A 13,129-nucleotide genomic window follows, 5' to 3' on the forward strand; every position below is an offset into this window, starting at 1 on the left:
TGTGTCATTTCTGTATAAAGAACACTTTTAGTTATTTATTTATAGAAGACTCACAGAATTAGAGATTTCCCAAGGCCTCGAACTGTGGGTGTTCCGTCTTTGGTGACTGAGGTGGTAGACAGGCTTACTCAAACACAGCCCTCGCTGAGAGTTTAAACGTTTATTTAAAACAGAAATGCCACACCACTCCATCCTCATCCTTCCCAGCTTCAGGCTAACAATAAGCTGGCTCTTCAGCCAAGTGTTGGCACAGAGGATAAACGCAGGCTATACTGTAACTCAAAGCAACACTACCGGCAAGCTTCAAACACAGAGCACTGCATAGAGGATAAACAGGACAATTTACGAAGATTTAGCTATAGAAAACCGTTTGAAGACATTTCTGCTGTCTTGACTGTTACTCAACCCAGTGCATGGTTGTGACTTTTGAACTGGTTTTTGTTTGCATAGCTGTTTGGTAGGGGAGAACATCTTATGGTTGTCCTAGGCACAATTCTGGAAAGTGCAAATTGTCTCTAAGGCACAGAACTTAGATTCCCAGCTAGAGTAATAGCAAATCTAGACTTCCCGAAGGAATATACTAGAGAACCGCCGCCATGCTCTACTTGAGCACGGCTCCCTAGGATTCCTGCCTGCCTCAGCATGCACTGTCACCCCACAGTCAGCAACATGCCCACACCCCTCAGCTCCAGAGCAGAAGCAATGCTCGTACTGAACACCTTAAACCCTGCCTCTCAGGCCTGCTGAGATGGTAAGCGTAAGGATACAGGACCTTGAAAGGCCAGCCAGTCCTGACGAAAACCAAAGCTGCATTGACCAAACTGAACCAAAACTCTCTGCAGGGTTTACTGCCAGACCCCTAGAACTTGTAACCTTACGTCAGGTTTGGGCTTTCCCCTATTCTAGGAATAAGCCTCAGTGCTGAAAGCAGTACCACTGTACTGTGCTTCTCAGAACTGAGAAAACAAGGGACATCAATGATGCCACTGGACAGAGCTGCCCATCCTCAGAGGTGGGACTTCCTCCCAGCACCAGCCTCTATACCACTAGCTTAAGGAAATGGCAAAATTTCTCCTGCATAGGTAGGTCCTCCTGCAATATTAAGAGAGATAGCCAACCTTTTTTTTGGGGGGGGGGTTTGGTTAAATGAAACAATATTAATTTAGCTGTGTGTAGTACAGAGGATATGGTACTTATCAAAGGAGCTGCTGTGGCCTCAAACACAAGCAATCCATTAGACTTGGTGGAAGTGCAAGGCTCACATTTAAGGGAAACTATCAACTGCTGGCCTAGAAGGTTTCTCTTCTAGGACATACACTGTCCTTGGAGAAGGTGGCTGCTCCTCTCAACAAGAACACAGATGTGAGCTTGAAGCCAATCCCCTCCTACTCGGCAGGTTCTATCTGTCAAGCTTTTGTGACCCCAAGGATTTGGTGCTGGCTTTGGGCTTCTCAAGTACAAAGATGATACTGATTTACTGGGTATGACATGGCTCCAAAACACACCAAAGGAAAAAATACTGACTAGACAAAGACAGGGAGTGCCCAGGGCTGCTCATCCCATTCAGATGGCCACGATGCTAGAGGTACAGAGAAACCTCCAAAGGGCAGTATCACTGAGGTCCTCCCAGATAGCAAGGCAAGGCACTGTAGGAAGGGTTACCTCCCCCTTGACTTTCCCCCACAGCTCGACATACTCCCCGAGGAGGGTGTAGACATCTTGTGTCTTGGAGGGAGGCACCCCCACCCTGTACTGACTGTAGCCCCAGAGTCCGGCCGTCGTGATGAGGGCCTGCCCTTTCTCTGCTCCTCACTGAAGCTTCAAACATCCACGGTGAAAGCAACCTGAGCTTTCTCATGATCACCCAGCTGCACGAAGTAACTGAACTTCCTGAAAATAAGCTCTAGACTGACGCTACCACTAAGTTTTCTTGGACTCCAGGCTTCTGAGAGGGCATGAATACTTTCCACTCTCTGGAGGACCCTGGGCAGCCCACTCCATTTTTATATTTTCCTTCATCCATCCAGATGTGCAATGCCTGGTGCTTAAATCCCAAAGCAGCTTCCAATTAGTGATGAGAATGATAAACAGAAAATGAGCTGCTACCAGTGCAGTTAAGGTGAGTGCTGTGTCTCCTCTTCAAAGGTGGGCTCAGAAGATGAGGTACAGAGCTGCTGTTGCTATGGCAACACTGATGACAAAGCCAGGTCCACAGGACCCTTCCATTCTCCCACACAGTAAAATCACTCCTAGATCCTATCTAAAAGGCAATGCCACTCTCCAAATGAACAAGGAAAGTGCTTTTGAGCCTCCTTCTGCCCTGCACTCTGTGTCTGCAAGTGAGCAAAGCCAGGAAAGCTGCTCTCTGCACTCAGTAAGTGTGCGGTGAAGTTCTTTGGGTCCCAGTTTCCTGAGGGCTATGTGGGCTCAGGAGACTAGAGGCTGGGTCGACAAGAGTCTGTTCCGAGGAGGCACCAGGACTCCGAGTCTAAGTCAGGCTTTGGATCCATTTCCATTTCTTCCTTTGCTGTCTGGGTTCCTCTGGAGTGCATCCCCACCTGTGCAGACAAAGCAGTTCCACATTAGCTACAGTGCCTGGCCACGGCACCAGGCTGCTTTCAATAGCGTCTGACCTCTCAGGGTTTGCTGTCAGTCTACGGAAGGCTTGGCGGCACTGCCTTGGAAACAGGCTCTATCTTTACACTTAGGCAGTAGAGCAACAGCTGCTCTGGTTTGTCCAGCTCTACAGCATTTGGGGGATGTAGTATGAAAAGTGAACTGGCTGGGGGTCTCAGTGCACACTTTTGATTCCAGCACCCAGGAGGCAGAAGCATGAAGGAGGATTGTCTCCATGAGTCTGAAGGCACCCTGGTCTTATACTGAGTTCTAGACAAACCAGGGCTACCAAGTGAGAGCCTGTCTCATAAACAAAAATAAAAACCAACCAACCAACCAACCAAGCCACTCCACCAGTCCTGGATAAAATAATCTTGGTGTGTGGGTGCTACAGCTGCCAATATAACCTTCTGAAGTGTTTCTCAGACATTGTTTCTCCTAATCTTCAAAACAACCTTACACAGTAGGTTGTAGTCACAAAGTAAGAAGTCCAAACTCACGTTAGGGGTGAAAGGCAGAGCCAAGGAATGACTCTTCCCTCCCTTCTAGCTGAACTGAGATAAAGGGATACCCAGAAGCATCATATGCAGAATGCTTTTCCCAAGCTATTAACCTGAACCCAGGAAAGCAGGAATTCTACTTTCTAGTTTTCAGAAAGAGCACGTGTGTGCTCATGCCACTGAGTGCAGGCAGAAGGACATCTGCTGGGAGGGAGGGAACTCTTCCCCACCACTGTGGGCTCTGGGGACTGAACTCAGACTGTCAGGTTTATATGGCAAGTGCTTTTCTTAGCTGAGCCTTAAGCTGAGCCCCAACCTTAAGCCATTTTTTAGAATCTACTTTAAAATGGTTCATCAAGGGCTAGGGATGTAGTTCAGTATCAAGCATTTGCCTACCATGTGTAAGATATTGGATTCAATCCCCAGTATTGCACAAATATACAAATAAAATGGTTAGAATAAGAATGTACTCAGGTAGTAGTGGTGCACGCCTTTAATTCCAGCACTCAGGAGGCAGAGGCAGGAGGATCTCCCAAGTTCAAGCCCAGACTGGTCTACTCAGAGAGTTCCAGGAAGGCCAGAAACACAGAAAACCCTGTCTCAAAACAAAACAAAACAAACCATCCAACCAAAAAAAAAAAAAAAAAAAAAAAAAAGAATGTATACATACCTACCAAAAGAAGTAATTTGTTATTACTATTACTGAGCCTATATGGTAGGCATATGGGTGTTTGTTATAATGTTTAAACATTTTCACAATAAAAATAGAAAAGCCAAACAATTAGTAACAAAAAAAACCAATAGAAGTTAGGTGTTATAATAAGCTAGATAGGTCCAAGGGCTCCTGGAATCAAGTTCAAAGTCCCATCATTGAGAGACAGGGAGTCACAAAGAGCTAAGTCTACTTTTACTTTGCAGCTTGTTTCTGTGACCTTTCAAAGCAGATTTAGAATTCAATTACTCTTTTAATGGATGTTCTCACCTGCTGGCCTCCTTCCAATTTCTTGTTGAGCTTTTGTAGTTGGGTAAACATCTGGAGGTTTTCTTGCTGGAGCTTCTGCTGTTCTTCCAGACACTTTAACACCAGAGCCTGCAACCTGTCAACCTCCACCTGCAGAGCACTGCACGCACAAGCAGCAGAGGTCAGGGCTTTCCCAACACACGGCACTGCAGGATCCAGCCGAGGGGGCTAGGGACAAGGAGGAGATAATGCACAGGATCTGCCATGGCTCCCCAGTACAAACAGTTTCCGTTAACCAGCAAGATAATACAAAAATACGCAAAAACAGGTGCAAATGAAGGAAAAAAAAAAAAAGCCTGGATTCCAGTGGCACTTGGTACTAACAGGACAGTGTTTAGTGCTGCTGCAGAATCATCTATTTGGGAGGATTTTACAAAACTCTTACTTTCTTGGTTTTTGTTTTTGTTTTTTGAGACAGGGTTTCTCTGTATAGCCCTGGCTGTCCTGGAACTCACTCTGTAGACCAGGCTGGCCATGAACTCAGAAATCCACCTGCCTCTGCCTCCCGAGTGCTGGGATTAAAGGCATGTGCCACCATGCCCGGCAATTCTTACTTTAATATGTTCTACTTTAAAGTGCTGAAGTGCTGAAGTGAAGTTCTGATCAAGTGAGTGAGGTTCATAAAATGTAGTTGGTCACACTGTGTCAGAGATTCGAGAAGAGTTTGTGAAGAACACTGACAAGACAATTTAAGAAGGCCAACCCAGGAGGGGAAAGGTTTACTCTCAGGTTTTAAGGGCTTTGTTGCCACTCTCCTGGGAAGGCTTTCAGTTATTCTAGTTGGGATTTTTCTCCCATATACACTTTTAAAATTAGCAGGTCAGAGCCAGGTGTGGAATGCACACTTTCATCCCAGCACTTGGGAGGCAGAGGCCGACGAATCTCTGTGAGTCTGAGGCCAGCCTTGTGTACAGAGTGAGTTCCAGGGAAGCCAGAGTCACACAGAGAAACCCTGCCTCAAAAGCAAAATAATAATTAAATAAAAATGAGATGAATAGCAGGTTAGCAAATGCTAGCTGGGGACTCATCCATTCTGTATCACAGGCTGAACACCGCTAGCCTGAAAAGCCTACTTGCTCCTAAGTCCAACACTGTGTGAGCACTGACACGATACCATGAGGGAAATATCACACCTAAGCTCCTGAGATAGACGGCCTGCAGTCCAGAATAGGTATATTAAAATATGACACAAAATAACCTCCAACCACAAAATGGCCTTTAAGCTATGTTTACACAGCATTATGTATATACAGATATTCCAAAATACACCAAAATGTGAGATTGAAAGACTTCTGGGTCCCACTCATCTGGGCAAGAGACACTCAATCTGCATCTGTGACTGCTTTGTGCTATGACGTCAGAGCTGTAGCTGCAAAGGGTTAAACAGCCCACAAAGTCATGTGACGATGCCGTGGCTTCTCTAGATCTGTGGTGCCCTCTGGTTTAGAACTGATTTACAGTTTCACTTCTACCCAGGCTGGCTGTATGCTGTTCTTTCAGCAGACTCCAGGCATTGCTTCTTACATACAGCTCAGCTAACACTCATGGTGCCATTAAAACTGAGTTTGGAGCCTAGGAACGTGGCTATCTGTGAAGAGTTTGCTTAGCATGTAGAGAACCCTGGGCTGGACCCCACACTGCATAACTGGGTGTGTGGCACATGTCTATATCATCATCTGGGAGGGAGATAGAGGCAGGAGTAACAGAGGTTAAAGGTCATCCTCCATCCTTGGCTGGGCTACAGAACCTGCCCCATAAAGAAACAAACCGTCACAACAAAAAGACCATTTGGAAATTCATGGTTCAGCTTAGTACTCCTGAGGAAGAAAGGAAGAAATGACCCTCTTGTGCTGGAAGGCAGAGCGGCAACTGCCAGGACAGTGCAGCACTGGCCCCGAAAGTGAGAGGACATGATGAAGCCAGGAGAGCCCAGGCACAAACAGCCACTGTCAGTTACCCAGGCTCCTGCTGCACGCTGGGGCTCCGGAGGAACTTCAGATGCGACCTTGAGTCCCTGCAGCTCTTCATAGGGCAGCGTGTCCTTCTCAGACTGTGAAAACGCCGCACTTAAGGGAGCGGGGCTGTCAGGCATGGGAATGAACTCTGCGTTTTCCAGCTCCTAGGCAGACAAGAAAGAATCTCACCAGTTTGGCTGCAGCAAGTTCCTTTCTCCCACGGTCTTTGTAGCTTTCACTTTCACGCTGCTGTGACAGCAGCGCCCTCTAGTGGTACAGAATGGTGGCTGACCACATATATTGCCTAACCTGGAACCAAACTTCAGCGATGCTAGCTCAAGTTCAGCAAGTTGTATCTGGTTCATTTCCCAACACAATTCTACACACACTGTCTGCTGGTCAGGAAGCTTGACGGCAAGGCACTGAGGCCTCCTTCCAGGCTGCCTTTAGTCCCAGCACTTGGGAAACAGAGACAAGTGGAACTCTTTGAGTTCTAAGCCTGCCAGGACTACAAACTGAGACCCCGTTTTAAAACAAAACACAGATGTCTTCACGGGTGGGAAAGTGAAGCCTTGACTCCTGTCTCAATTAGTAGGGCACTAGAAACTGAGACCTTGGCAGCCCTCACTAGCTCCTGTCACAGGCTTATCTGAAGCATCTGTTCTGAGGGCATTACCTTCCGAAGCCAGCCAGGACAGGAGCTGCTAGCCCCACAGCTGTTTCCCACGGCCTCCGTGGGACTGATTAAGCCTTCCATCCCACGGTCTGCTTCCATTGTTCCTCGGAAGCCTCCGCTTGGATCTGGAGTTTCAGATTCCTGTTGACTGTCTTCCTCTTCACCCCCGCCGCCGCCGCCACCACCACCACCACCACCAATGCCACCTCCTGGGCTGGAGCTCTGAACCACTGGTAGATGTGTAGCATAGGAAAGAAAGAGCTTCGTTAGGCCACAGAGATTTAGCATCTGACACCTCATTCACCCCCACAGAAGGTCCTAGAATTGCACAAAGTGGAACGTTCAAACAAATATTTGAGACTAAATTGTTTTTACATAGATAGCATTTGAATTTGTAAAAATTATTCTAAAAAGATTTTTTAAAAAAAATTTTATGGGTATGGGTGGTTTCAGCTGCATGTATGTCTGGTACCATGCACATGCATTGCCCTTGGAGGCCAGAAGAAGGTGTCAGATCCTCTGCAACTGGAGTTACAGATGGTTGTCAGCAGTCATTTGAGTGCTAGGAACCAAACCCCAGTTCTCTGTAAAAGCAACAGGCACTCTTAACTGCTGGATTGTTTTTCCAGCTCCACAGTATTTTTAAGTTATCACATTGATTTATTATGTGTGTGGATGTGGGCATGTGTGTATACACTGTACTGTAAAGGTTAATTCTCTTTTTCTATCACGTGAGTCCCAGGACTGAACTCAAATTGTCATGATGGCAGTATAAGCCTTTCATCATGAGCCATCTTATGGGCCTACATTTTTTCTTCCTCTTCTCTCTCTCTTCTCTCTCTCTCTCTCTCTCTCTCTCTCTCTCTCTCTCTCTCTCTCTCTCTCTCCTTATTTTGGCTTTTTGAGACAAAGTTTCTTTGTGTAGCCCTAGCTGTACTGGGACTTGCTCTGAAGATCCGGCTGGCCTCTGGAACTCAGAAATCCGCCTGCCTCTGCCTTCCAAGTGCTGGGATCAAAGGTGTGCGCCACCAACACCCAGTTTACAAATTTTAATTCTTGAGACAGGAAGGATCCTCATGCCACCCAGGCTGGCCTTGAACCTCTGACCTTACTACTGCACTTATTTCTACTTCTTAGTGCTAGGATGATAAGCATGTGCCACCATGCCAGGCTTACATAAAGGTATGTGTTACAATCACCAGAATTCATGTCTATTTTCTAAATCTTAGTGCATCTCTGGCAGGTAAATACATTGAAGTGTCCTCCACTAGTATTTGTCTTATGTAAAAAGTTGTTCAGCATTGAGCCAAGCACCCCTTAAGTCTCCCCAAAATAAGAAGATGGATTCTGAAATAATGGCACATCCATGACTTCTCACAGGTGGAAAGCTACCAGAGGGTTTAGGCTGATTTTCCTAAGTTGAAAGCTAGTAACTGACTTTTCCTTCAGAGGGCCTATTTTGAAGGTAAATTTTGTTTGGTTTTTGAAGACAGGGTCTTACTATGCACCATCTGACCTCAAACTCACAGAAATCCACTTGCTTCTGCCTCCCAAGTGCTATAGAAAGACTAGACTGCCTGGAATACTATGGAAGTAAAGGCTCATGGGATGGTAAGGAATACAAATGTCCCATTACAATGTGGAACAAGTCTCTTAACTGTATCACAAGTATGTGATGCAGGCAAGAAGATGAAGTCACCCTGATAACAATGCCAAAACCTCAACACTCACCAAAATACAACCTTTCCTCTCAACCCAAAGACCAAGCTGGTCCCTGGGGCTCCACTGCTTACCAGTTCCGATGGACAGGCCACTGCTATTGGAACGGATGGTCTTGGAATTCAACACTTTCTCTGAGGAAAAATGTGCAGTAGGTAAGCACTTTGTACAGACACTGGGAGGAAGGGTGAAGAAGACGGGTCAGGGAAGAAACTGTCCCTGTCATTCCTGACCCTCAGTAACTCAGAACTCACTATTTAGAAGTCAGTCTCGTAAGTGAAACGCTATTGAGCTACTGTGCTCAGTGCTGCACTGGGAATTCTCTATCTCTGTGCTCACCAGAAGCAGCACGGAAGCTGTACAAGGTAGCAATACCTACACCTGGCCCCAGAGATCCTGATTAAACTAGTCAAGGGCAGTGCAGGACTAAGGTTTATAAAAGCCATGCTTTTATCATGAATTTCAAAGTACTCTGTATGCAAAAAGCATTTGGAAATTTTCTTTTAAAAGAATTACTAAACGTTTCTCAAGAAAACACAAATGTAGACATAACATTATTAAATGGGAATAATAGATTCTATGATGCAGATGTATGCTGGGGGAAGAGCTCAAAACTGTTCCATTTTAAAAAGGTCCAAACAGATGGTGGTGGAACAGGCCTGCAACCCCTCAACTCAGGAGGTGGAAGCAGGTTAGGAACTCAAGGTTGCTCCTGGCACTAAGCACTGAGTCTGAGGCTAGACTGAGTTATAAAACAGTCCAACAGAGAAGAAACGGTGGATGACTAGCTGGGAAATGACAATGTTCAGTTTCTGCCACTCTGCATGACATCTTTATCTAGTACAAGACTTGAGGAAGCAGCCCCTGCTTCAGAGTAGCACATCCAGCAGTGTCACCACAGTGCCTTAGGTGAGAGTCAATCTGGTCTAAGCCACCCCAACTCCACAGAGATGAAACCCTTACCAACAATAAGAATGGTGTGCCAGCCACGGCAAGAAAGGTCTGGAACATGATGCAGGGATCCAAAAATAGGCCGAGGCCATGAGGTACAGATATCAGAGCCATGTGGTCTCTCTGTGGGAGTCATTGCCAGGCGGCCATTACCACCATTACCCCAGGCAAAGATGTGATTATCTAGAAAAGAATTAAAGAGCAGACTAATGAGACTATTTTCCCAATTCTATGGGTATCCCACTGTTACACCCTGGAACTAGAAAGAAGGCCTACTAAATGAGGGAAAAGCTAATTATTTCTATATATAGGTAAAAATGACTACCATTCCTATGTCTACCATTCATTCATTCATCCATTCATTCATTTATTCAAACAAATATGAAAATCTACTTCATGGCAAGTGTTTCTCAAGGTGTCTGAGGCAGGACACGAAGCCAAGCCCTTGCTCCAGTGCAGTCAGTGGGGAGAATGACAACTCACACACAAATGGACATTTGCCATTTCAGACAAGGCAAGTGCTATGAAGGAAGGGATGGAGGTGACAATGACCACGAGGAAGAGCAGGATGGCATTTCACCATTTCAGAGAAAGCAGTCAGAGAAGTACTCTGACACCTGAGCATGCATCAAGCCCAACTGAGGGAGTTTCCGGCAGACATTAGAACAGGAGCGAGGGCCCACAGGTGCAGCTTTGCCCCACAGGGAATAAGGTCCCTAGGAAAAAAGTACGAGGTGGGGGGGTGGGGGAAGTGGGAGAAGAGGTCCTGGTCACATGGGGCCACGCAGGCTTGAGTGCCATACCAAACCAAGAGAAGGTCTGGGCAGGAGGTATCTGAGAGGGCTCCAAGGCTATGCTGAGGACCAGCTGCAAAAGAGCAAAGGTGGAAGCAGAATGCAGTTCGAGTCCTGGCTGCAGGCTGGGTATATGCTGAAGAGTCAACAGGACTTGCTGAGGGAGGATGTGGGATGCAGGATGGAGCTGGCCAAGGTAAGAAGTCTGCAAAGTCTGGGCAAAGACAACACTAGAAATCTGATTCTTATTCAATTTAGGCTCTCTCTTCTTCTCCCTCCCCCCGCACCCCTCTCATGAAAGGGCATGCGACAGATGATCATTTGGACAGCAGATAGGACTCAGCACTCATCTGGAGTACATGGGCATCTATATTGTCACTTTAACCTTTGTCATCCAAGCTGAGGGGCTGTGACTAAATGGCTGAAGGTCAGAGATGGTGGCACAGCTGCAAGGTACTGGGGAACTGAAAGGAGCGAGCTCGTAGTGGAGAGGACTGAGCCCAGGGAGAAGGCTGCATGGTTCTCTTGCCTGCTTTTCCCACCCCAGCCAGTGCAGATCAGAATGTAGATCAACATTGGTGCTAAACAAGACAGAGAGAAGTGCTCAATGGTTGTGGGAATATTTTACCAAAAATGTTAAATGACAGTAAAATTAAGTGAACTTAGAAATCTGGCCTTTAAAAATGTTACTATATTGGACATAAAACATATGCCAGTTATAAAAACCTTCTTTTCCCTACCCAGAATTAAAACCTGTCTGGGAAGCTTGAGAAACAAGGCACTCACCGTCGGTGGCAGCAATGGTGAACTCATCGCCACACGAGACCCTAATCACTTGCTTCCCGCCAAGGGGTCCCCCCAACAGGTTGATTCCCAGGCGTTTCTTATAATTCCCAACACCCAGCTGCCCACACTTATTACAGCCAAAAGTCAGCAACCGGCCTCGTTCTGAGAGAGAAGCAAAAATAAAGAGCAATCACGAATGGGTTATGAAACACGGAAGGTAGAGCACACTCCATGCACTAGAACATATAAATATGAAGGTACCCATGTGACCCTGAGGCGGGGATCTAGGCAGTGTGACAAATCAGAACCACAATATAGAATACTTATAGTAGGTGCCAATTAGAGACCATAGAATCCAGACGTTAGAAATATGATGGTTTTACTTTTTTTTTAAGGAGTATTTATGGCTGGGCATGGTGGTGCACACCTTTAGTCCCAGCATTCAGGAGGCAAAAGCAGGCAGATCGCTCTGAGTTCGAGGCCAGCCTGCTCTACAAAGAGTTCCAGGACAAACGTTCAGTCAAATATTTGAGACACAGAGAAACCCTGGCTCAAAAAACAAAACAAAGTTAATTTATTCATTGACTTTATGTGTATATGTCTCTCTGAGTGTATGCCACATGTTTGGATGCCCTCAGAGGTCAGAAGAAGGCATCAGATCCCCTGAAGCTGGAGTTATAGTCAGTTGTGAATAGCCAAAAGTAGATGCTGGTAGAGGTACTTGGAAGACCAGCAAAGACTACTAACCCCTGAGCCATCTTTGCAATCCAAAGTGTGGTGTACTTATTAAAGTGCACATTTATCTTGTATTTATAAAGATCATTTCATTTGTTAATGAGTTAATATTGAGTACTAGGAAAAAGTCAAAAGGCTGATAGATCAAGAAAGCTAATACTTTACAGCACAAAGCACCTGAGCTCTGAAGGCATGCAACCCAGCCGAGCAACTTACCATCAATAGCAGCTGTGTGAGTCTTGCCTGGGGCAATGGTACGGATTTTGTAAAAGGACAACTGTTTGGCCAAGGTAAAGGAGGTTGTGTAGGGAACTTCATGGTATGCCTGAGACAAGTAAAACAGAGCAACAGACTCATGAAGCAAACGGTGGTGGCAGGGACAGGCTAAGGATGCAAAAGCCTTTTTAAACAAATTCTGCTAAGAGAACATGCCACATAGCTTCCTATCTTCAACAGGACATAAGAAACAAGCTCAACACAGAATCAGAGAATTTGTTGCAAGAAGCAGGGATTTCTGATTACAAAATCTACGTCTGTTTGCTTACTCTGCGTATCTAACAAGGGCAGGGTAAAATCTCTCCAGCTTACAAAGAAACCAGCTACCGTAATCAAATTTCACCTTTATTACACAGATTTCTCTGAATCGGTATAAAGGCCCCACGTAAAGTTCACCACAAACCTGCACCTGAACAAACCACAAGCAGTCATTTTGAAGATGCCTTTCAAACGACCCAGTCTCCAGCCTTCACCCCCGAGTCTGTGCTCTACTGAGGATGGACTGTAGATGCTACATACAAACTACCTCATCCTGGGGCTGGAGAGATGGCTCAGTGGTTAACAGCACTGACTGCTTTTCCAAAGGACCTGAGTTCAATTCTCAGCACCAACATGGCAACTTACTACTGTCTGTAACTATAGTCCCATGGGATCCAGTACCTTCTTCTGGTGTGCAAATGTACATGCAGGCAAGATACCCATACACATAAATAAATAAATCATTAAAAAATTAACAGATTAACTCATCTTTCATCGAGTTACAAAACTGTAAATGTACTTAACTTTTTTCTCTCTCCTCTGTAGTCAACTGTGTTGAGCTGTAACTGTAAAGCCTACTGCACAGCCTGACCTGCATCTGCACACATACATTTGTGGGATTTTTGCTTTTGCTTTTGAAAGGGGTGTTGCTACATATAGCAGGTTGGCCTCAAACTAAAGATCCTCCTGCCTCAGCCTCCTGAGTGCTAAAATTAAAGGTATACACTATCACATTTAGCCTCTGTACCAACACATTATAAAACCATCACCCTGCTCCAGACAGACCATTCCCTTAGGTGATTCACCTAAGTTTTTATTAAGATTCATGTCCCCAACAAAGA

At 45.7% G+C, this 13,129-nt stretch overlaps 1 protein-coding gene across 2 annotated transcripts in view; it reads right to left on the reverse strand.

Annotated features, from left to right (window-relative positions):
• Positions 1 to 145: 145 nt before the first annotated feature.
• Positions 146 to 13,129, reverse strand: part of Nek9 (NIMA (never in mitosis gene a)-related expressed kinase 9) — a 39,849-nt gene continuing 26,865 nt past the window's right edge. For both annotated transcript variants that reach the window (NM_145138.2, XM_006515708.4), the window contains 8 exons: positions 11,970 to 12,078; positions 11,019 to 11,180; positions 9,451 to 9,621; positions 8,562 to 8,621; positions 6,769 to 6,998; positions 6,095 to 6,256; positions 4,099 to 4,305; positions 146 to 2,558 (listed from right to left, as the gene is read on the reverse strand). In NM_145138.2, coding sequence (NP_660120.2) covers positions 2,436 to 2,558; positions 4,099 to 4,305; positions 6,095 to 6,256; positions 6,769 to 6,998; positions 8,562 to 8,621; positions 9,451 to 9,621; positions 11,019 to 11,180; positions 11,970 to 12,078 — 1,224 coding nt within the window. In that variant the 3' untranslated portion in view covers positions 146 to 2,435. The remainder of the gene's footprint in view (positions 2,559 to 4,098; positions 4,306 to 6,094; positions 6,257 to 6,768; positions 6,999 to 8,561; positions 8,622 to 9,450; positions 9,622 to 11,018; positions 11,181 to 11,969; positions 12,079 to 13,129) is intronic.

The sequence above is a fragment of the Mus musculus genome, chromosome 12, assembly GCF_000001635.26.
Source record: "Mus musculus strain C57BL/6J chromosome 12, GRCm38.p6 C57BL/6J".
Classification (NCBI taxonomy): domain Eukaryota; kingdom Metazoa; phylum Chordata; class Mammalia; order Rodentia; family Muridae; genus Mus; species Mus musculus.